This window comes from Chiroxiphia lanceolata, chromosome 2 (genome assembly GCF_009829145.1).
Source record: "Chiroxiphia lanceolata isolate bChiLan1 chromosome 2, bChiLan1.pri, whole genome shotgun sequence".
Classification (NCBI taxonomy): Eukaryota; Metazoa; Chordata; class Aves; order Passeriformes; family Pipridae; genus Chiroxiphia; species Chiroxiphia lanceolata.
In genome coordinates, this window is record NC_045638.1 from 75,404,930 (window position 1) to 75,430,268 (window position 25,339).

At 37.9% G+C, this 25,339-nt stretch overlaps 1 protein-coding gene across 1 annotated transcript in view; it reads right to left on the reverse strand.

The window, feature by feature from the left end:
• Positions 1–659: 659 nt before the first annotated feature.
• RNF17 (ring finger protein 17) overlaps positions 660–25,339 on the reverse strand; it is a 40,937-nt gene continuing 16,257 nt past the window's right edge. The window contains exons 15-36 of the mRNA XM_032680479.1: positions 24,159–24,349; positions 23,486–23,624; positions 22,866–23,013; positions 22,048–22,163; positions 21,458–21,578; positions 20,611–20,728; positions 17,181–17,402; positions 16,088–16,238; positions 14,929–15,047; positions 14,232–14,322; positions 13,265–13,380; positions 12,662–12,942; positions 11,291–11,454; positions 10,405–10,524; positions 7,843–7,923; positions 7,022–7,147; positions 5,518–5,628; positions 4,804–4,954; positions 3,763–3,898; positions 2,173–2,362; positions 1,698–1,799; positions 660–841 (exon numbers count right to left, since the gene is read on the reverse strand). Coding sequence (XP_032536370.1) covers positions 1,701–1,799; positions 2,173–2,362; positions 3,763–3,898; positions 4,804–4,954; positions 5,518–5,628; positions 7,022–7,147; positions 7,843–7,923; positions 10,405–10,524; positions 11,291–11,454; positions 12,662–12,942; positions 13,265–13,380; positions 14,232–14,322; positions 14,929–15,047; positions 16,088–16,238; positions 17,181–17,402; positions 20,611–20,728; positions 21,458–21,578; positions 22,048–22,163; positions 22,866–23,013; positions 23,486–23,624; positions 24,159–24,349 — 2,991 coding nt within the window. The 3' untranslated portion in view covers positions 660–841; positions 1,698–1,700. The remainder of the gene's footprint in view (positions 842–1,697; positions 1,800–2,172; positions 2,363–3,762; positions 3,899–4,803; positions 4,955–5,517; positions 5,629–7,021; positions 7,148–7,842; positions 7,924–10,404; positions 10,525–11,290; positions 11,455–12,661; positions 12,943–13,264; positions 13,381–14,231; positions 14,323–14,928; positions 15,048–16,087; positions 16,239–17,180; positions 17,403–20,610; positions 20,729–21,457; positions 21,579–22,047; positions 22,164–22,865; positions 23,014–23,485; positions 23,625–24,158; positions 24,350–25,339) is intronic.

The window sequence follows — 25,339 nt, forward strand, 5'->3', positions numbered from 1 at the left end:
AGGTCATCTTCATCCAGTTCTCTCACCTCACAGATGTTTTTAAGCTGACTTGTCTTTTAAAATTCTGCAGTACTTACTCTAGAAAAGGGTTGCTGCCAGGCTGGCTGCTCCAATTCCATTTCTGTGGATGGTGAAAAATTCATTTCATTCTCTTGCACAGTAGAAGGTATTCACTTTCTTCATCTTGTCCCTTCTGCTCCCCCTCCCTTTTCTCCTCAGTGAAAGCAAACTCTGTTCTTACTTTGTCTATGCCATTTTGTACTCATGGGGAAGCAGTGAGAACTGTTTGTCTAGCCTGGTAAGCTGCCTTCACAGCACACCTGGGCACCACTGCTAAGGTCAGCTTTGTACCCTTGCTTTCTTTCATGGGAGCCTGAGGATACAGATGTGTAAGGATATGTGTGTGTGAGCACAAACTGGAGCACAGGAGGCTCCCTCTGAACAGTAAGAGGCTTTTCTACTGTGAGGGTGACTGGGCACTGCAAGTGGTTGCCTGGAGAGGCTGTGGAGTCTTCATTGTGCATGTGTTTTCCTCCATGATCTAGAACAAAACTTTCCACAGGGAGACTGAAAGGGGCTGAGCTTTGCATGTAGAAGATTTAGTACAACTGAGACAGCCAAAGAAACCTTACACACTGTAGCAGTAAAGGAAAACAAGCTTTCAGATGCATGCTGAACAAACTTTATTCCCTGAACTCTGAAGTGAAAGAGGTGTAACAACAGAAACAGAAAACAGCAACAATGCAAACATGGTTCAGAATAAAGACAGTAGTGCTCCCCCACCCAAACTGTTTGCTCCCTATCCTAGACTGGTGCTGGAGATGTCTGTCATCAAATAAACCTGAAACACAAGGAGGAGTTACGTCACAATAACAGAACTATCATCTTCCCTTCAAGTCTTCTAACAAGATACTAGAACAACTGTACCTAGCATCAGCTTTTTATCTGTTTCTTTACCACTGTACATTAGTTCTACCTACTCCTGTGAAAAGGGTATCACAGAACAACACTTAGGACTCCGTGGTCAAAAAAGATTGAGATGTGAATATAAAGTTTCACTATTTCAAGATCAAAGGATGTATGGAACATTATCTGTAAACATCTATTAGAAGAGTGCTTATTAAATGGGAGGGAAAAAATACTAGATAAGAGAGTCAGCCAAGAAATCTGAAAATCCAAGTCTCCGCTGTTCTCTATGGATAACACAGTGTAAAGCTCTTAATTAAAAATATTCCATGTTTGACTAGATCTATGGACATCAACATGTCATTCACGGATGTTTGCCTGAGTAACCACTGGCACCTGCCATTGAGATCAAATGCCTAAAATAAAATTAATTTTTATCATACGGGCAGAGTGCTTGGCCACATATCTGCAAATTACCTTCTTCAGTTACTGGCAGCAAAAGCTCTTTATGTTGTATCACCTTAGGGCTCTTTGTTTCAGTACTTGCTGAAACAAGTACACTTAAACCTGTAACTGTGGGTTTCAGTAATAGCATATAAATAAAATAATTTTTTTAACAGCTTTTTGTTTTATATTAAATACTTCATTAACAGAGTGAAAGTGGACAGAAGGGATTTTTTAAAAATAAATTCTAGTTGTCAACATTACTGGCAGTTTATACTTTGCTTTAAACTTCTGAAATCATCCTTCCAGAATAGTATGAACTTGTAGTTCATAGTCACTGTACTTACATGTCACTCATCCAACTCTGCAAGTCCCATTTCTATCAGTTTCAGATGAACTAGTTTTTTGTCATCGCCATACAAAGAAATGGTGACCTCTGGTGAAAGAGTCTGAAAGTTGACAGAGTTGACAGTAACAGATTTAAATCTCAAGCTAACCAATACTGAAAGTTATTTTACTGGCTATACTCACTGCTTAAATGGAACTGTGAATATACAGAGAGTACTTCGTTTTTAAGTAAATAAAACTGGTTTTAAAACAGCAGGAATGCTCAAAAAATTTTTGACTGCAGGTTTAGAAAGAGCACCACATCATTTCCTTTCTTCAAAGTAAATGGTTCTCAGTTTTAAATTATGAGGGTAAACAGTAAAATAAATACTTAAAAATTAGAGTGCTAGTAAGAATTTTAGGCTGAGCAAGAGCTAGGAGGGGAAAAAAAAAAAGAAAAAAGAAAAGACAAAAAAAGAAAAAAGTGATTCTCACAAGTATGGAAGCAGAGAGATGTTTTCCTTCCACGCAGTCCACCATAGCCCACAATGCATTCAGGCTCCATTCTGGGGAATAAGGAATTCTTTTCGTGTTTTTGTCATCCGAAGCAGGTTTAAATCCAGCCAAGAGAACTCGTACTGCCTGAACAGGGTACTTCAGGAGACAGTAAGGTAAGTGACGCAATCTACAACAAAAATGAGAAGTGTTTGCCCCCAACAATCCACCTGTCAAACTCAGCTCTCAGTAAGGATGTAAGGATAGACTGCTGAATGGTTCATGTAGTAGGTTTACAGTGTGGAAACTGGGATCAGACTCCCTGCTCTATGGTAACATGCCAGCATCAGACTGAACAATTCCTGTGGCAGGCAGGCCCAGGCCTTAGCACAGTAAAGACTTAGCACAGTAATTATTACAAAGCAGTTCAGCATCCTACAGACCTCTTGGCCCACCTGGCACAAACTGCCTCCCCACCACAGCACTTGGGGAGGAGTCTCCAGTGCCTAACAAAGATCTGAGCACAGAAATCCAAGTGCAAATCATCTCAGTGCAGGCTCCACAAACCTTTGTGGTACAAAGTGCTTCATGCCTGAATGTGGTCTAGACACACTACTGGAAATAGGTACCTTGGGTCTGTATTATCATCTCCCCACTCTTCTATCTCTCTATCCCAGAAGCAAAGGAATGGGGAAGCAGAGCAGGAAATGCAACCCTGAAATAAAACACACTGTCTCCCACAACCCCAACAGTACGTGAAGCAGGAAATTGTTCAAATCCCATTTTGTCTTCAGCAAGGATGTGTAGATTCCACAATGAACTCAAGAGCAAGTCAGTGTGAATAAGCAGTACATATAAAAAATATGTACATATGCACTATATATATGTATTATATACAGGTGTATGATAGTACTATCTACACACATACATATATTCATTGTGTTGTGTGTGTGTGTGTGTGTGTATATATATATGTATATATACATGCGTATATGAGAAATTTATACAAGCTTAGGGGACCCTAAAAGCCTGGGGTGTTTGATACACACAGCTGACATCTGTGTGTCAGCACAGGAGCAGTTCTTAGTGTGGCTCAGCACCAAACAGAACAGGGATTTGAACTTCCATTTTCCACACAAGCAGGGCAGGGTGTGTCCCACTCAGATACTCCCCTATCTGTTTATCTTATTCCCCAGCTATCTCCTGTGCAGACTGCAGTTCTCACAGGATCAGAGGATTTGTTTGTGCACCTTGTTTTGAGTAAGCTTCTTGGGTGCAGAAGCAGATTATACTCCTGAGCCTACTCACAGGTTAAGCAGAGATAAAGGAGAAATCTGATCTTATAATAATGGGCTTTTCAGAACAACCTGAGACAGAAGCGGGTGCACAACCCCACGCTCCGCAGACAGAAGTTATTTAACCAGCCAACCCACCTTCTCTGCAACTGGAATCCAACGCTAAATTATAAACAATATATATGCAGTTATAAAAAAATAAATAATAATAGATGATTGCAAGTACATATTTAGTAATGTAAGTGTATATATACATACACAGACATTTGACATGCATTTTTTCTCATATATTTACCTGTTTGTTGGGGCAACTAAATAATTACCGTAGTCAACAAACTGAACCAGAATCTGAACAGGGATAAGCTGTACAATAGAGAGGAGCTTTGCCCTATACCATAAGCCATCCACATATTCTGCAAGGCAAGGTAGTTCTGTAAAAAGAAAAAGACAGAGACTAAGTTTCCTTTTCTTTCTTAAATTCATGCTATGATTTTGTTCTATGCATCCTCCAATTCTCTCTGAACTCTAATTCACAATCACTAGTACGCAATTTAAGTCAAGCTTCTCTACCTCACACGGCAATGATGAAAAATAACAGCAAATTGCTTGGTAAAGATAGTGACCCAAACAGTTTAATGTTAAAACTTCTCAACTTGGACTCAGTCGCACATTTCAGTTAGTAAAAAGACTGATCTGTAAGAGAACAGACCTAAGTCTGCAGGACATGAGGCAGATGCTGCTTAAAACCTGAACCAGAATTTCACTTGTTAGTAGAACCAAGTATTAGCAGTAACTGTTTTCTTCACAAAGGTTTAGACCCACATTCTTTAAGCTATTTTAGACCCAACGGTTGTGGATGAGAATTAAAGCCCATTTTTTTGCCTAAATGGAGAAATCCAGAATTAAAGTCATGTTCCTTAGGGTTCACGTTAACTTCTAAACCTTGGTTACATCCTTTTCCATACACAACTTTTGTCTTTGGAATATTTAATAACAATGTTTTCACAGTTACAGCTTCAGTGACAGGTTCCTTAAGGGAAAAGTTCTATTACTACCAAATGTCATCAAAACTCAATTCATAACTTTAACAGTCATCAGAATCGAGTTCTGTCCACCATTTTCCAGTGAATGAGAATGACACAAAAGCCTCAATTTAATGAAAAGTAAAAACATTATTATAGTGTATCATATGACTATAGTGTGGTGGTATTCCTTACTCTCAGAAAGTTTTATTTAAAGATGCATAGAAATACAAATATTCCTATTCTTCAAAAAGAAATTTGGGCTTTTGGTACATCCATATGAAGCAACAGGGAAAATAAACACATTAATGTACCTTTTTCAAAGTTTGTTAGAAGAGGAAGAGATTCCACAATTTTATTGCACCACTTCAGGGCCTCATCAAGGCTCTCTGAGTCACTGCTGGCAGCTCCCTCTGTGGCAGACTGCTTTGTAAGGTTCTCAGAAGGATCAAGGCAAATATAAACCTACTCCAAGAAAAGGCCCTCATGTTACAATTCTTGCAAATGACTTAGAAACTTCGAATTCCATTGGTGATCAACAATTATCAAAAGATTACTTGTTCCCATGTTTGAAAGGTTCAGCACATCCTTGCTCCCTTTTCTTCTTTCTCTATTTCATCACTCAACATTCAAAGTCCACATAGGAATCCTGTATTTGATCAATGCACTTTACATTCTGCCTTTTGTCTGGGAGACTACTAGAACTACAGAAAATCACGTGGGCTTACACAAAAATCACTATTGTTCTGCCAGATTAAAATCCAATGACCTAATTTCTTATTATGCAGGGTAAGTACCAGACAGAAGCACAGTAACTCTTAAGCTCCTTTTTAGAGAAATGATTAGTATTTCTCTGCCCCCACCCATACAGGTATTTCAATTAAGAGTTCATTCAGATCCTGCCCTGCACAACCACCTGCATCAATAACTCAGGACCATTCTGGAACCTTTCTAATGCTCTAAAACTGTTAGCCATGTTCACCAGCTTGATGGGACTGCAACATATGCAAGATGTCTACAAGACTTACCTCCTTAGGAGACACCAAATGGGAAACTCTGACAGGAAAGATATCTCCTGGAACAGGTAGTGGTGGCAACACATAGGAAGGCGAAACATGAGCGTCTCCTGCAAAGAGCACCTAGACCAAGACAGACTTCAGCTGAGCATCACATTTAGTAACAAAATGGAAACTAGCTTTGGTATGACTTTGGGTTCAAAGGAGTTACCTAAGAATGTGTATAATAATAAACAATGTGTCCTTGATGGAAAAAATATTACTCAACTTTTCCTTTCAACACTTACGAGGTATTTTTTAAAAAGCTTTAGCTAAAAGATAAGAGAACTAGTTAACTAACAGTTTTAAAACAAAAAATATATATTTGAAATGATATGAACACACTGACATGGTAACTAGACTGCTGTTAATTTAAAAATGTATTCCGTTTAAAGAAAAAAAATTATAAAGAAAAACTAAAATCATAGCAATTAATTAGCACAGATAATCCTAAATGCCATGCCCCTGTGTTCCTGCAGTTTGCCAGAGCAAGTTATCCCTTAAGAGCGAGGCAAAGAATAAATGAACTCAGCCACCACAATTATCACTCTTTCAAAAAGGCAACAGATATTGTAAAGTACAGATACATATTTTCTCAGTAGCATAGTGTCCTCTTTTAGAACCACGTATTTTACAGTCTGAAATTCTACGTGTCATTAATGCACTCGGTTCACAACAAAATAAACCTTGGTGCATTAAATTATGCACATAGCTCAGCTGGATCACAGGTCATGAATGCAGCTCCTATTATGCTCCTATACAGCATAACAAAACGTACAGTTTCTGCAGCGACAGCAGCGTGCTCTACTGTAAAGTTATCTTCTGAAGAAATGATGTATGTTGGAAAGAAAAATACACTGGCAGGCTTAAACAGAACTAAGAGAAAAATGAAGTAACGGTCTTAGCAATTTAAATAAACCTGATCCTCAGATTCCAAGAAAAAAATATAAATAAAATACAAAGAAGTTACTTATGTAGGATTTAAGACAATGACGACAGGTGAAAAATTCAACCCTTCCCTAAAGAACAACAGATATTTGGAATAAAGAACCTAGGTAATTCCCTTAGAAATCACGGGGTTTATGCAGAAATATCTGATTCAATTTAGTTTGAATTATCTCCATCCTTGGATATACTTTTATGAATAACACTAATCCCTTCAAGTGATAAAAATATTAACCTATCCTAGCATTTTAGGTTTTAGAGGAACACAAAAACTAACTGGACTATAAACAGAAATGCAAAAATATGTTTTCATTATGGAGTCCAGGAACAAATTCTTGGCAACCCACTATTCCATACAATCTTATCAACATGTTGTATCTACACTTGTTATGCTGCAGACCTGTGTATTTGTCTCACTGCTGTTTACATCAAAAACCAGTACAGATCAATCCTCAAAGGTCACAAGAAACTGAGTAATCTTTTTAATGTTGGAATAACAACACTGAAAGAGATGCACACATGCAAGTCTCACCAGCTTTTGTACATCCTGACAATCTTCAGCAACACAGTACTTCTGGTGTGCCATGAAGGATGAAAGCGAAATCCCACCAAAATACAGGCTGATGGACAATTTGTCCCATGGGTTATCTGGTAATTTCTGTTTACACAAGACAAAATAGGTATATGATAGTAATAGTGTGATTGAGGTTTTAGAAATAGTGACCAGGAAATTCAAACCTCTCATGCTGACATGCACCATATTCATTCATCAAAGACACAGAACAAGTCAGGATGGCTACTAAGGTAAGTTATGACACAAATGAGAATATATCTAGCTCTGGAATGGCAGCATCAACTACTCATTTGAACACTGAAATATTATCCCATGTTTGCTCATTCAAACCTTTCTCTTTCACTATTTATTATTAGAAATTAAACTATTTGAAATTGCTTGTTTTCAGGCAATGAAGATTATGTTTCCCTATAAAGTTAAGATAAAAATTTAAGCATGCCCCTACTTAACTATGTCAAAATGTAATCACTTAAAATAGAATTTAGAAGAATTTATGCTGTTGCATAAACTTGTTGCATTCTGACAAGTAACCTAAGTTACTTGTCAGAATGACAACAAGAATATAAACAGGATGAAAAAATGTGACTATCTCTAAGGGACACGTTTAAGGTCTGAAAACGATAATAAAGGTCAAGTCACAGGAGAAACAAGTTTAGTTTTATTTTTGTCTAAGAAATACATTTACTACTATGTTCCTTCATATATTATTTTTAATACCAGTTAAAAGGAAAAAAAGTCCTGAAAAATAAGCTTCCACATCTATGAACAAAGCAAGCTACCTCAACATGTATTTCAACCTCTTCGTTTGTAAGTAGTTCTTGAAGGCAACCTACTGCATCCTGCTGCCAAAAATTTCCAATCTATTTGGAGAGAAGCAAGAAACCCATACATTAAGATGCTGATAAGTAACATTCTTCCTATTCCTAAACCATGTGAAAACACATGACTATCATTAAACAAACTTATTTGAAAATACACATCCTTAGTCTGATTTGTCTACAACCGTTTAAATATTATCTGCTATTTGGTGCATTAAAATTTATGTGACAACACCAACCCACAATTTTCAGATTGTGGAATGGCTTAGAAAGATGAGGCTTGCCAAGTCTAACCTTTACTACGTACATAATAATGTAAGTGTACACGACTGTCTGAAGCATAATCCAAAGAAAAAGAATTAATCTAAAACAAGAGACAGCAAAACACAATACCTGAAATACTTCCTTTAGTCCCCACAGTATCTGTTTGCTTCCCAATCCAACAGGCTCTTTCACAGAACCATACAATGGTTTTGGTTAGAAAGGACCTTAGAGATCATCTAGCTCCAACCCTCCTGCTGTGGGCAGGGACACCTTCCACTAGACCGGGCTGCTCCAAGCCCAACCCAACCTGGCCTTGAACACTCTGGGGACAGTGCATCTGCAACTTCTGCAACTTCTCCAGGCAACCTGTTTCAGCATCTCACCACCCTCATAGTGAAGCTTTTCTTTCTGATATTGAATCTAAACCTGCCCTCTGCCGATCTGAAGCCATCCCCCCTTCTCCTGTCACCACATGCCCTTGAAAGGAATCTCTTCCCAGCTCTCTCATAGTCCTCTTTAGATATTGGAAGGTGCTATAAGGTCTCCCTGGTGCCTTCTCGTCTCCAGACGGAAGAGTCCCACCTCTCTCAGTCTCTTTACAGGAGAGGTGCTCCAGCCCTCTGATCATCTTTGTTGCCTTCCTCTGGACTTGCTCCAACAGGTGGTGCTCTTCAGATGCTCTCCTGCTGACCTGCAATCCCTCTCCAGGGCTGACAAGCCTATATGACCAAAGATGCTCTTGTCTTTCTCTGACAGATGGACCCCAGAGGCCTCCAGCAGACCAGGTTTCTCAAAGGAAGTGCCACTGTGCAAGCAGTCAAACCCCTGGCTGTGGCACCAGTTCCATAACAATTTCTTAACTCACCAGACTGGACTGGCCCTTTCAAATCCCTTCCCTTTCACAGGCAGGACAGATGAAAAAACTGCCAGGGCTCCACAGACCTCACTACTGCTCTTGTGATCTGCAACCCTTCTTGGTACTCCTCAGACTGCTCCCAGCTGTATCTCTGGGGCCAACATGAAACAGCAGCAGGTTATAGTGAGTGAATGGTGTGAGGCCTGGCAGTCACCCCGTGACGTCCATGATATGAGCCCCCAGTAAGTAGCAGACCTCTCTAGAGAGCACCCACTGCTGTCACTCATCACTCTTTGTTAGCTGCACTGCTGGTTGCACGGGCAGCAGATGGTGCTGCCTTACTCAGCTGATATGACAGGCCTGTCCTCGTCAGCCTGCAAGAGTGCCAAAGCAGTTCCACGAGTGCACCTTGAACTTTGGGAGAAGTCTCTGCTTCCTGCAGATCCTTGCCATTGCAAGCTTCCATTCTTCTGCATTATTGCCCCCCCCCCCCCCCTTTGTGTGCCACTGGGAGAGTTTCTGGCTGTTCAGCCACTGGCTGTAGGGCCACTGTAGACTGCACCTGAAATCAGCTATCCAACTCCTTCTTAGCTTTCCTGACATTACACAGACCTCTTACCACCTCCTGCAGCTCAGCCACCTGTTGCAGGAGGTCCTCTACATGGGCAAACCTTTTGCAGGCAGGTCTGCTGCCTGTCCCGGCCCCAGGAGGTAGGTCCAGGCATTTCCTGCAGTCTGAGGTCTGCACCAGCAGGACAGATAGTGCAAACGCCCCTGGCCTTGGCTGGAGCTGCAGTCTTTCTTCATCTCTTTAACTGCTTCCAGCAATAAAAGGGCTTTCTTTAAAAGTAAGTTTAAAAGTAAGCTAGTAATTTCAGTAATTCAAATTTACTAAATGCACCATATAAATCAAGCAAGGTATGATGATATGTGAAGATGTTGTTTACCTACCAATTATTTACTAACAAAAACCCCTGAAACAATTCACTGGTATTAGCTTAGATTGTTTCCTACACAGGAGAGTTCAGAATGACAGAAATACTTTTGCAGGACTTGAAGATCTATGATTTTCTGGTCATTCTGCATTAAGAAATCCAGGCCTTACTTTTTGGTGCTATTACAAAACAAATTGCCACTTCAGAGTATCACCCTGCCAACTACTGCAGTGTCCTGTCTCACAAAGGTTTTAACTCCAATGACAGCTGCTTTTGAAGCATGGTCCCTTCATAAAGCCATCTGTCTGTTCCTGATAAAAGGCTGCCTTGCTGAAATGATACTCATCAGGTCTTCTCTGAATTTGTATAGGCAAGAAAAAATACCAGCAACTAGTCTAAACCTTTCTATGATTAAACAGTGCATTGATGTGAGTAGCTACCTACTAACTCAAATTTGCCATTACTCACCGGTAATGTCTTGTAGAGCTGACATGGGATGCAAAATGGAGGAATAGCAGTATAAAATGTAGTTGGGTATAGATGACACTGAGGAATGCTCTCTATGTAACCACGGTCTATGTACTGTACCTATATGAAATGCAAAGCTTAACTTAAAAAAGCAGGAATAATTTCAGTAAAGTTTAATAGGAGGAAGTCAGTGTTCATTTACAGCATCCACTTTTTTAGAGAAAAAAATAATGGCGTGATGGTAAGTAGGTGCTGTGACAAAGTGGAAATGAAGGAAAGCATTAAAAACTGGTATGGTAGATTAGAAGTTCAGTTTCTAAACTTCTCTTGCAAGAATTTGTGAACTAGGATAGTGTCAAGACTTTGCAAATCTACACTCAAAAAATCATGAGCAGACTTGAGGTTAGGTAAGATTAACAACTAATGAGAAAAAGTAGCTCTATATCTGTGCAGCAGAAAGAATTCAAAATAAACAGATAGCCACAACTTTTTGGGTGGGGACAGGGCAGGGGGATGCTAAACCTAATTGTTTTGAAAGCACTCTGTATGTGGTATGAACAATAAAAGAACCAAAAACTCAAAAAGGATTACTTACAGGTGACCAAGGGTAGCTTTTTACTCAAGAAAGCTTACCATTACTTGGAAAACTATGGGGAAAATGATGACAACTTGAACAGGTAGGCAATTCATCTTTAAAATAAATGTAAAATTCAGGGAAGTAATCACACTTTTAAGCAAAAGGAGCATCTGCATTGCCAGGTCAGCTGAATGAAAAAGTGTGGGATCCTAAGTTTAGTTTAGGGGATTGGATTATTTGCCTTTTTTTTTTTTTAACATACATATGCACACATTCATACACCCTCCTCCCCCATATAATCAAACTTACCTGGAGAGTACTACTGCAGACTTCTACAACTTTACCTCGATACCACACGGTATCTGATCCTCTTACAACACAAGCTTCTCCCTTTTTCCAGCAGTAGGGTATCAGAAGACCAAGACCTTTGAAGGTATTTTGTATTTCAGTCATCAATCTGCTTAGTGCAGTTTCTTGGGTGAGGGGGAAATAAAAAAAAAAATTCAAAATAGTCTATAACATATTCATACAAAATATTTTCATCACAAAAACCCAGAAGATTCAGATGAAGACATATATAAACATAAAATACACATGCTGCTACAAAAAATATTTTCCAACACTGATACAATATGTATGTTCAACATCTAGTAAATGTTAACAACTTGCTACTTAAAATAAAAAGTAAACTGCATTTCTAATTCTGAAGCCCTTAATTCTGCATTCTCATCTCAGAGAAGAAGGGTCTATAAATTTTGCATCCAACACCTTGGCAGGACTAATACAAGAGCCATACAAAGCACAAACAAGACATCAGACTCCCAAAGACAGTGGTAGGACACCATGAAACACCACAAAGCAGGTGTCCAGCAGAACCTCTTCTGCTGTGGGTACAGCCTACAGCACTAACTGCAGGAACAACTCAGTCCTGGACAAGTGGGGTTCCTGTACTCTGAATTTCAAAGTTTTATGGTGTGATCTAGTAGTTAAATGTACTTGTGGAGCAAAAACCATAAATTAAATGTTCTTGTATGTAAACATTTTTCTAAAGCATGACATACTAGTGGTGCTACTGAAGACTGACACTGCATCTGTCACATAAAAATTAACCCATTTCCAACAGAAAATATTATGAGGTACAGAATCTATCACAATACAAATAAGGAGACCAAGGAACCTGGGTACTGAGCTCAAACTGAAGGAAAACATCCAGTAATATATCAGAATCAGGCTAATTTGTAAGAATCTTTATGACTGTATCTTGGTTACTTTAAGTAAGTTACTTCATTTACTTTAATAGTAAAATGTATCACAATTTCGCCGCCTTACCCAGGAGGAGAAAGGCAAGTAAACTACCCATCCAAATGCTTGGGTTTTCTGGATTTCTTGGGATGGTGGGAGGACAGGAGAGCTGATTTAAGGACAGAGCAACACCTCCTGGGGATTTGGGTTTCCTCTGCTGGGAAGCTGCAGGACCTCTCCCCATGGGAGAGGGGCACCTGCCCCTCACCCCCTATGCCCAAGGACACAACACCTCCCAACAGCACCCCTTCCAACAGGAATCTTCTAGAACTGTGTTCTGATTCAGCACATGTATACTAGAACACACATCTAGTATATTCTGATACACCAAAGTGCTCAGATTCATAGACAAATGTATTTTCCTCTACGCAAACTTACCATATGATTTAGGTATTATATAAATAGTTCCATCACCTCCAATGCAACTCACTATGGCTTGAAAAATTTTTGCTTCAGGTACAACAGGAAATTTATATGTTTCATCCATTCCTGAATGAGGCAGTGTTTTGAATGGTTTTTGTTCACTCTCTGAAACAGTGATGTTCTCCTCTGGAACAGCTCTGTTTCTTGCACATGCAGGTTTGGAATTATAACCATCCAGCTGCGTGTTCTCTTGCTCTATGTATACTTTAACATGTTCTTTGGAGACTGAATTAGTTCTAGCAGATTCAAACAAATCATATTAATATATTAACTGACAAAGAACTTGAGAAGTGTCAAAGCATAAAATAATAGAAATAAAAAACAAACACATAAAAGGTGACAAATGCTTGTTAAAATACTGTCAAACATCTTGTCTACCAACACAGAGAACTGATATGTGCAGTGGATACAATAAATAACATTATGCTCAAATAAGTTCACTGAAGATGGAGTTCTGTTGCTACACATGCTGTAGAGGACAATCCAAATTTTTAAATTATTCATTAGCATATCCCAGTGTGAATATCAGAATCTGAAAGAATATAAAAGCATCCAAACCTTCTGCTTCTAAGAGCCAAACCCTGTTCAATAAGGTATTCAGAAGTATCAATCACTTTTCCTGTTTTATCTTTGAAAAGAATTTTCACAGGCAATGCACACGCCCCATCACTTTCCTGGAAAAAATGAGAGAGTTGGACAACACATTACAATATACATTTCCTCTAAACTACAGGTAGATTTTTCATTTTATTGGTACTGACTGCAAATCAGACATCCTTGAACAACTGACATCCCCATCAGAAGACAAAAATTTAATCCATGTGACAGTTCCCAAAATTTTACCAACTATTATGAACATGGCATTAAAAAGGAAGTAACAGAATACAACCTTGCTTTTTCACCTTGTTTTATTAGAATCAGCTGCCAGACACTTGCTTTCCTCCAGCATGAGCTTTAAACCCACTCTGTGGGTAACTTCACTCATCACTGCTTTTATTTCCTTACATAATGTAAAACCTCAATGGCAGCTCCAACAGACACTGAACAAATCAAACCCTTAAATTAGTACTTTTTTTTAATAGAGGGGAAAAAGAAATCAATTACTAATGACGTTGAAACACCACTGGATTCTTTCCGTCTTTGATGCCTGAAAACTAATATAGTAACTGCTGAAATCATTCTCACCAACAACTTGAGCATCTTGCTTATCTGTCCATAAATGATGTCAGCACCCAGTGATTCCAAAAATACAGATATTATTCTCCAGTAACTAAATATATTTAAGACTAAGTTCTTTCCACACTAGGTAGCCAAACTGCTCTAATGCTCTGGTGAATAACACAAACAGAGTAGAAAGAAGAAAATACCTTCTCCTATAAAGAAGAATATAGCTTTTTCCCTACAGCAAACAGCTATCTAAGCAAGTTCCATTCAGGACTTTTAAGAGTAAATCATTCAGAAAAAAACTAAATTAACAGACAGCCTGGCAGAAATTTTACAAATACTACTGGATTTGATTACAAACCTGTATGATTATTTTTACTTGTACTCCGGTTAGGAAAGAGGATAAGAATTCACACACTGTTGCTGTCCACTGTGTGCTTCCACCTGTTGGTCTAACACAGAACAAATGATAGAGAAGTTGGCATCTCCTGAGACTAACCATAAACCCTTCCCCTTACTGAGAATTCTTTTTTTTTTTTTTCCCAAACTTCCTGAACTGTCAGGGAAAAAACCCCACAATCTCCATTAATCAACAGTAAAATGAAATGATTATTCATTTCTCGATTTTTATGACAGGAAGGATAAAAGAAGTATAACCCCAAAATTTTAAAGTGAGGAGGACAACAAGTTCCAGAAGTATGACACCTGTCTTAACAGTCTAGAAGAGATCTTCTATGCAGTTTTGTAAGATTTGATTAATCTCAAATTCTCAGCCGAGGGAAAAACAATTCAGTAAAATAAATCTGTTCACTATTTTCTAATTCATCCTATAAATACTATTTATTTCTACAGCACAGTTTCCGTTTTACTGCTATGTAGTATAACCCTTAAAAAACCCCCCAAACCTTTACAAAACAAAATCACAGCCACCACCCCATTTCTTCTTTATTCAAAAAGGAAACCACATCCAAATCTTAGATAATCAGTGCTTATACAGGAAAATAAATTATATCATCATTAGTTTCTAACGCTGTAACTCAGTATAAGGGAAAGCCTACCTTATATCTGTCAATGAACATTCTATTGCTAATGTCCGAATTATCTTCATACTTTCCTCAAGTTTTCTTAGACAGCTGATCTCCACTGTTTTTTCAGCTCCAGAATCGTAAAGTACTACCTATTACAGGCAAGAAACAAAATCAAACAGAAAAAAACCTCTCAGAGTTATCTGTAAGGAATGACAATTCAAAGCATGCCTGAAGAGGTTAAAAAAATTTCAAGCATTGCAAAAGCCATTTGTTGAATCTTGGTAATCTTCATCACACAATACAAATGACTACCACAGCACAGCAAGGAGACGAACCACACAAATGTGCTCAAAGGGGGTTAAATGAATTTACAGACCTTTTGTAAAACCAAAAATTGCTGAAATCGCTCCCCTTCAACCCCTGCTTTTTATTCTGATGTGGTTAATAGCTTTTTGAGGGCTCTTAGGCTCAGAAAGCAGATGCTGCAAACCAGAAGTACAGGAATTCTCACTTATGCTTCCTACTAAGAAGACCCCTGGGCATAACCCAATGATGGTGTAGAGAACCAATGGTAACCCCGTCCTAGATTATCTGTATGATTACAAAGCCACTCTTATTTTTGAGGCAAGTAAGTATCTAGTCACAAAATGCTTTTTCTGATGCTCACTATTTTCAAATTGGTGTAACAAAATACGTTTAAAGCAGCACTGTGTGAGAGGTTACTCTGGAAGACGTTATACCTACATGGCAAAGTGCATCACCACCAGTTTAGGGTTCAAGCAACAGCACGACTACGTATGTTTCTGTGGTGTTGCATGTGGTTCAACTGGCACCTTCTTTTAACAAGGATCGTTAAGTTTGAATTACTGTGACCTTCATTTTCACACACCTTCTGGAATCTAAATTATTAAGACTATATCTTGGGAGTCTGAACCATGTTCCAAAATTTAGTGTACACATACAGGAAGTCTACTTCCTGAGCCTTCCTCAACTACCAGGTTCCCTGCTAAAGGCATTTGAGTTTTGATGAGACAATCAACTTATTTGCAGCAACGTACAACTTAACTCTCCAGAAAAGCAAGAGACCATATGAGAAAATATTAACACAGAAGTAAGAAGCAAAGATATGACCTTATTTTAATCAATGAATGCTTACAAGTTTAGAAATGAAGGCATGAAACCTGTTTACCTCTGCACTTGTTTCGGAGACAATCCTATTTATTTGACCTCTTTGCCACTGTCCCACATCACGTACGTAAACAGCACAGTGCATACTACTTTCCCACTTCACAGACTGTGGCTGGGATTCTTTGTAAATGGAAGCCATCTCCTCCTGCAAACTAACATTCAAAAGAGACTTTTCTAGTGGTAAAATTTTACAGAATGAATAAAGGGCTTATTGAGTCCATCACTGTTTAACTAGCATACAGTAAAGTTTGAGCAGCTGTTTAACAGACACATAGTATTGTAGTTTTTCTTCATGACACAGAAATACATGAAATGGGAGCTACAAAACACATGCACCCTGATTAAAATTCTGTAAACCTACCATGTTTTCTTAAACCATGGAATTAATCTGAGCGATCCTGACCACATTATATAGCCCTATTTGAAAGATTCAGTGTTTTCTCTTGGCAGTTTGAGAGCATGGTGCTCATTTAGCGTCATGACTAATTAAATGGAACTCTAGGTAGTTACAACCAAGAAGGTAAAAAGATAAATAAGAAAATAAGCAACTTACGGTACGTCACAACATGTCCACTTAATTGTCTTCAAACAGCAGGCACTACTACCTAAATGTTACCTAAATATCTACCAAAAGATGGCTGAAACACTATGTCTAGAAATTTTCTTCAAACTTCCTAACAGTTTACTGGAATCATGATGAAAAATATTACTACTACTATAGTAATTCTATGACTTAGGATACTGGTATTATTTAACCAGACCTCTAATGAAGGAATGGGAAAGAGAAAAGAAAGAAAAAGATTCAATCTTTCTGGACAGTGTTGCATTGGCCCCGATACTTACTACATTAAAACTGATTTGAAATAGGAGTCAGATCATGTACTTAATTCGGAATCAGAAGTATTAATAAACTACAGCATAGTGCCAACTTGTCTTTTGTTCCTATGCTTTCCTCAACAAAGGAACATAAGTCAGCAGCCTTCAAAAAGTACAGTGTCAAATGCAACTCTATTCAGAATTTGTTCTAACTATACACCTAACCACTCTGTAGTAAGAACATCTTAACTCAAGAAAAGTTCTTTGAATTTTAGTACCTTTTCAGTATATTTTCTGATGACAGCAATTGTACAAAAATTTTACTAGGAGACACAACGTGACTAACTCTCCCATGTATCTCTTTGCTAGAAACCAATCTGAAATGTCCTTCATCCACAGGTTCCATGTCTACAGGATTTAAAACTTCCGAGCTTTTAGGATTTTCTTCTAGAGGATCATCCCATATTTCATTGGGCCCTACTGCAGTACTTCTGGTGTACCTGTAAAGAGCACAAAATAATTAGAGTGGAAAGTTTAAACACATTTTAAACAAAGTGAAAATCACTCGATAATCCCATTTTGACGTGACAAGAATCATAACTTTAAAAAGCAGAAAAAAATCCCAATAAAACACAAACATTTATAAATGCTATTTATGAAACTCTCACGACAGTAACACTTTTTTTCCTCCTTTGGAAGGTTTCATTGCACATTTTTATGTCACATGGAAACACTATGCATTCCACGCTGCCAGTGAAAGCTGAACCCCAATGTTCGTGTTTGGCTTAAAAGATATCAAATTACTAGGATCATGCTTCTCTAAAGCAATGTTGTCCCTGAGTAAAAGCTGCAACATTCAACTCCTACAATGTGTAAATATTCCTTTCAGAAGTAAGGAATATTAACATTAGCAAAACATTTACCTTTCTAGCATTCCCTAAGGATAAAAATACAACATTAACTGGTACCAGCACTTTCCTAAGTAGAGTGTTAGATGAAACACAGTCATGGCAATACCTTGACGAAAACTTGTTTAAATTGTGTGGATTGGATAAAATAAAGCCCAGCAGCAATCAAGAGTTGCCTGCTGTGTATTTTGAGCCACAGCCCACCTTAGCACAAGTCTGCATGGATTATGCCACCTAGAGACTGTAACGGATTGCAGTCTGAAGAAACATCCTTTAATGCAAAAGAACTGGTTTCTTGCAAATATCACTGACTGAAGGAGACAGCAAGCCTGAGTTTAACTGTTGGCCATTACTTGGCCTCTGAGAGGAAATTATTTTCTCTTTTCAGAGACCTAACCACCTGTCTTCTCCTTCAGGAGAAGAAAGTGAAGTGCTCTGTCAGAGAGAAAATTCCTTTGTATTTAAGTATTGAATCATCCACTACATCGGAAGTTTACATGAATCTTCCTGATGCAGGTATTTGGAAACTGCTGGGTAAAACAGTTAACTTGCAGAACCAGGAAAGAAATGCACACCCTAGCTCAGAAATATGCTTACCTTGTGAACAACTAGTCTGAACTATGAAATGCACAGAGACAATCTGCCACAGAGAAGTCTCCCAAGTGGAATACATGTTACATGCCTTACAACCCCCTTTCTAGTAACTCCACAATGGCATTATAATCACAGATTCATCAGGAAAAAGACTATCAATTTGGAATGGATTTCAGACTCCAAGGTTTCATTCTGGAATTCTGTATGGTCTACCTCCTATCCCAACATAAGAGTAAGGTCACTGATGTTTGCCTATCAGCAAGTCAGCTTTAACAGAGCACTGTGTTCTCTTGCTTTACATTATGCTAGTTTAGAGGAGACTTGGGTATCCCTCAACTGCATTAAACATGGAAGGTAGTCATACCACAAGTGTGACTCTAAATGACCTACAGTAGGTTTACATTATCCAGTCTTGCCTTTTCACAGACATCTTCACAAATGGGAAATTCAGTGAGAAAGAGTGACAAATGACCTCTGAACAGCTAGATACCCACACACAACGGAAAACAGAGCAAGCCAGAAGTCCCCACAAACCACCCCTTTGCCCCTGCTCCCCAACAGGAACATAATTCCAACTAAAAAACACGGTGCACTGGGTGTTATGTTGGTAGCTGGGAACAGGGGCTGAAGGGGCGACCTGTGACAGGAGAGGCCGTGTGCTGCTCCATGGCAGACCCAGCTCTGCAACACCCCCTCCACAGGGCAGGGCTGAGCACTTCCTCCAGTGAAGCTGATGGCACTGCTAATTTAATGAAGAGCAGAAAACACCAAGGAGAGAGAGAGGAGGAACTGACGAGACAACATAGGGAACCCCAAGATCCTAAGAATAGAAGGTATTTTGTGAGGCAAGAGGCCCAATCCTGAGGGACAGAGGCCTGTAGAGGGTCCATGCTGAAGCACAAGACAAAAAGAAGGAGCAACACTGATAAACTGCTGTGCCCTGAACCCAACCCCCTGCACTGCTCACTGCCTCCCTGAAGAGACTGAGTGTAACCTGAGCGTAGGAGGGGGACAAGAGGTGCTTGGAGTAAATTTGATCCAGGGGAAGGGGGAGGGTAGCTGCTATAGATGTTTGTCTTTTGTGTACCAATGCCTGAATCAGAAATCGAACAATTATGCTAATTAGTAATAACTAGTTAAATTAATTCTGTTACGCCTGCAACAGTACTTGGTAAGCAATTTCTCTGCCTTCATTTTGACCCATGAGTTTTCTTGCTCCTGCTTCTTTCATTTTCTCCCCACTCAAACCAAAGGAGAAGTGCGTAAGTGACGAAAAAAATCAAGATTAGTCAAGTTACCAGTGTTACACAGCAACTTATGTTAAAATGATATACACTTGATTGAAGGCTGGAAGCAGCCATCTAAGTATAGATGCAACACAACAAAATACCTTAGTGACAGTGACAAAACAACTCAGTTGTTCAGGTTTAAATAAAGCTGCTTAACTTTACAAAAATCTTACTAAAAACTGTGGCTGTGACAAATTCAAGAATTAAGTGTTACTACAATTCAGTTGTATTTCTGAGTTAAGAGATGAAAATCCACTTATATGCTTCCTCCTGAAAAAAGCAAATACAGGAATTTCCTTCTGGAATAAAAACTTCCTTTTGAACAATCTATTTCCATCAGTATTCAAACATTTTTAATGGAAGAATAATCGTAGATTTTCATGAATACAGCCCAGGGATTATATCTATAAAAAGCCAGCAGATTAAATGCAGTAGTGTTATATCCTTATGAGCCTCATTATCCCCAACACACTTCCCAATATTTCTTGTTGCTACCACAGCTGAAGAAACACCTGAGTGTTTTTTAGTAACAGACCTTCCAAAGAGATGACTTACCTTAGGTGCAGGTTACACAAACACATTTCTTTTCTTACTACAGGGGAATGGGAACTTTAACAATGAACACTTTGGGAAGATCTGGTACTTAAGGACAGTACAAGTATGATGAAAACATTTAATCTCCAACTTTTCAATCAATTACAACTTCAACACATTATGTTAGTCAAGACTTAGTTTGAGAATTCAACTATCAAGCTGCAGAGTTACACTCTAACTTATACCAGATAAATGTGATTTGTAAATTCAATTATCACAAATGTGGTAAATTCCAGCCACTGGAGGTGACGTACAGAGGCCAGTAATTTTGATACACAAATTCAGTATTTCCAAATACTTTAAGTCATGAACAGTGTATTTACCCAGGTATGTAGGATGCTAGGTCTTCTTCAACTAGCTGGCAGTTAATACTAAACTTTCTCCCATTATTAGCAGAGGAATTGAAGAGTTCAACAGATAAGATGCTGTTATCTAAAATTTCTGTGAATTAATAATATAAACATAGTTAGTGCCAATTACTGACAGTATAAAAAGTATAAAAAGTCATTTTACAGGTACAATAAATGGTACTAGAAGACAGAATTTTGTAAAATTACATTTGATATATAAAATAATTAATTCTGAACATCAACAATATGTAGAGGCTTAGCTCTGCACATATCTAAAATTCACTGAAAATACAACAATCATTACAAAACACTGTTGTACAAAGAAACCAACTGCTACATTTAATTCCATTTATGCTGTGAGTTCCAAACCAACAGGGGCTGAAAAGTAACAAGCTGCATGTGAACAATAAACAGTATTAAGAAAAATCCTACTAAGGCATGTATGTTATCTGAAATTCCTTTTTTCTGGGGGCAATGTTTTAGAGTGGCAACATTCACACTCCCTGCTACTAATGATGTTAGGAAGTGTCAAGAATAGCTAGTACTTATGGAAACAAGCCCATCTGAATGCACCAGAATACTTTTATCAACTAATGCTGGCGCTGTGTGTAAGAGAAGACAAAGAGAGGTTTTGTCAGAGGTTCTATCTGTTACATCTCCCCCAGTTAGTTCACGTTTAGACACTCACTCCAGGGTACCTCCAACATGTATGAACATAAGCATTTCAAATAAATACTATTTTAAATATGTAAGTGGATGTTTTACATTTAAGTCAACTTAATAATATGTAAAGAAAGATTAATACACTCTGATAACTTACCAATTACCGAACACAGTATAAGTTTATCTTCAGTAATTTCTTCAAATCTTCTCTTGGCTTCTCTGTTCCACTCATTTGTCCCTTTAAAAGGCTCAATACAAGCCAGCCTACACCTGACTGCCTGAGGAATAACCCAAAATTATGCATCCAATATCACATATGTATCAGGACCATCTCATTACAATCGAATCACAGATTTTGCTTTGCACTCATACAAGACTGCATGACCTTGGCTTCTGGTTCCATGTTACCACTACATGCTTTAGTAGTGGTAACTCTTCCCAGAAGCTGAGCATGAACCTCAAATTCAGATACATGCTTGCTGCAATAGAAAGAGCTTACTTCTCCTTGCCTTATCAATGCTTACTTGCAACACGATAAAGCTGCAAAAGCAACCTCATTTCTGATACTCTTACCTTCTGAATGCTTGACTTTCCAATCCTGTGTTCATTCATGTTTCAAAGAATTCTAAAGCCTTAAAAATTATTTTATTTAAAAAGCAAAGATGTACACCCAAAACATATTAAGTCAGTCACATCGTAAACCCCAGCAAAATTCTGAGTGCTTAATCCAGGCAAGCACTTATTTACCTTTTCTGGAAAGCTTAGAAACTCCTCTTTTACTCTGCGTATGTCTTTATGAGGTAAGTTAGCAGTGCTGCCGTAGTCAACATACTTTACTGTAACTTCTTGACAACTTGGTAGCCCTTCGAGAAAAATAACCCAAGTTACTAGAACAAAAAAATAGTTATCTGATGCAAGTTAAAGCACCAGAAATTCAGAGCAAAACTGAAATTTCCCACCATATAATCATTCACACAGTATAATAGTTCAATACAAAATTTTCTTTAAGAGCCAGCCATTTCAGGTTCCTGAAGTGACAGTGCTGGCATTTGGGTCCCCTAACACCTAACCTCTTTATGAGACACTGGCACACTAAACACATGCCCAGTAGACATGTAAGCATACAGACACGCCACGTTTCCCATACAGGCAACACAGAGGTCAGCATAAGCACATCCTCCCCAACCCCTTTGGAATTACTATAGAGAATTATTAACCAACACTACATACACTCATGGGCTGGCTATAATAGCCAAATCTGTAGTTCAAACTGTAATAGTAAGTGAAATATTATTTAAAATAATTATATCGTAGAATTTCAACGGTCTCTAGAAAATGAACTATACCGCTTCTTTTTATTTAAAAAAACAAAGCAGATGTATAACCAGTCTATTAATAGCAAAAGAATATGAAATAATACTGCTGACTTTATGAACCTGTTAGTACCAGAATCCTTAGGAAAAACAATGGCTATTTGTTACTGTTTATATCCAGTGTGTGACTCTGATTTAGCTGCACAACTGATTTCGCAACCCAGCATTAGAGTGAAAGAATCAATACCTCACCTACAATCTGTGCTCTGTACCAATTCCCATCCTCTTGTTTTGCAATACAAGCTTGGCCTTCAACTGGGTAGAAAATTTCTGAGTCTTCTCCACAGTCATGTTTATATAACTCCTGAATTTTCTCTGGAAAAGATTCCAGGTTCTCTCTCTAAAATAAAATAAACCCCCAAAACATATATACATACCTGATGTTCTTTTTTCATGGCATTTTTGCTCTTTAAAGGGTTATTTTTTTTCTAGTAGTATACTTTCTCGTCTTCCTCACAAAATTAAAAAGTGGTTCTGAATACATGAAGTGAATTAAAGAGCCTAACAATTGCTGAGTATTGCCCTGTTCAATCACCATTCTAAACAGTAAAACACTGCATACACACATAGGAATTAACCATGTAACATAACTGGCAAAAAATGTCAACTTTCCTGTATTCTAAGAACTCCTGGAATTAATCTAGGACAAAACTAGGATTGCAGGAATTAACATTATTTGTTAAATCTAGGAATCCTAACACTGAGTGACAGAACTTAATGGAAGTTACAGCTTATTTAGTGTGGACTACAAGTAGCTCAACATTAAAATGTCTGTTTGGTTTTATTTAAAAAGACACTATTTCTAAACTTACCAACTGGAGGTAGAAATCACTTGGACTATTAATGTGACAAACTACTACAAAGACTTCTTCTCCTTCTTGTGGAATATTAGGTGGACTGTAGTGCAAGATGGTAGTATTTTCTAATTGACTGGGAAGCTGTAGTCTAAACCTAAGGTAAACAAAATGAAATCTGGAATAAATTCAGTTAACTTTAACTGAGAAGGAACCCTTTCATATTCATAAAAAAACCCACAAAATGGTCCTATAAAAGTAACTTGATTCATGTTTATATCTATAGCTTAAACTTTCCTTCTTGAAGTTGGTAGAGTCCATTATCTCTATCTTGTCCTATCACAAATGTAACATATAAACAATGATATATGATATATGGCAGCTGGTTCCTAAAAAAGTATTTATTTGGGATGCAGTAGTGTACTATTTACATTGTAAAAGAACATAAAGTAAAAGGTGAGATTCCACTACACATTGACAAACCATTTTCTTTCAGATTTCCTTTTCCTCAAAAGAAAAAGCAATTAACTAAGGAATACAAATGCAGTAAAAAATTATCTCCCACTGCTCCAGCCATCATAACTCGTTATGCTCAAAATAAACAATGACCTTTCTCTGTGTGCTTCACTTTGCAAGCATTATTCCATTATCAATTATGGCACGGGAGCATAAACTAAAGGAAAACACGTACCTTGCCAAATCCAAGAAAACTAATGCATCCTTGAGAGACACTGGTATGTTACTGCTTGTTTCACTGAATGGAGGTTTTCTCAAATCCACAATGAGAACACCATCCTCTTCTCTAAATACGATCATTGAAACAACTTTATTATTTACCAGTTCTAAAAATTTTTTCTTTGCTTCCTCTCCCCAACCTTCACCCTGTGTTAGAAAGAAAAAGTTATGAAGATGTCAGAGAATGTTAAAACAAAAAATACAAATAGCAATTAAAAATAAAATACAAGTAAGAAGGCACAGATGAAATACTGAACACAGTTAGACTGTCTAGTCTGTAGTTAGGACAGCACTAAATAGAATTTTTTATGATGGATTAATAAGTGTATTTAACTGTATAAAACTGAGTCAGATCAAAGGGCTGCAGTTTCCAGCATGTTTCCTCCGAAGACTCAAGTTTTAATCCCCTCTGGTTGTTCTGACAGATCAACTAGAATTGTCTTATGCTCTTTCATTTCATGACTTACATTTCTGCTCTCCCAATTCATGTGTAAGGTTATTACCTTCTTATGTCTTTACATAAATGTACAATATACTTTAGGTAATTTACACATTCCTCCTCTCCACAACATCCTGTATGATGTTTTGTCTACCTCAAAGCCTGTCAGAATTTATTTCTCTGGGATCAAGTTAATGCATTTCTCATTTGATTATGCAAGTCTGAGACTTCTAGGTGTGAAGAAAATGGAAGCACATATAAGGAAGGTATTTTACCCACATTTGTGAAAATTATTCCAGATCTTTCCTCTTTAAAGTTATTTCAGTCAACATCACTCTGGTAAAAAAAAACCCCAAACCGACTAGCAGTGATACTGCCAGAAATACACAGCTGTATTGGACATAGTTCATTCCCATGTGAATGCGGCAAAAATAAAGGAAACCTAATAAAAAGTGAATACTGGAGAAAATAATGCTGCAATATTATCCTTTTCTTTGTAATGGAATAAAGACTGACAGTACTTTACTTGTTATTATACTGAAAGAGAACAAACCCTTTTCAATAGGTGGCAAAAAGTTTTAATTAAGAAAAGGACAATCCCTGAAAAGATTCTTTTAAAAATTCTGAAGCCATTTCTTCTCTGGATGATTTTTGTAAGTTACTACTTGCATACCATTATCAGACAGACATGAAATAAA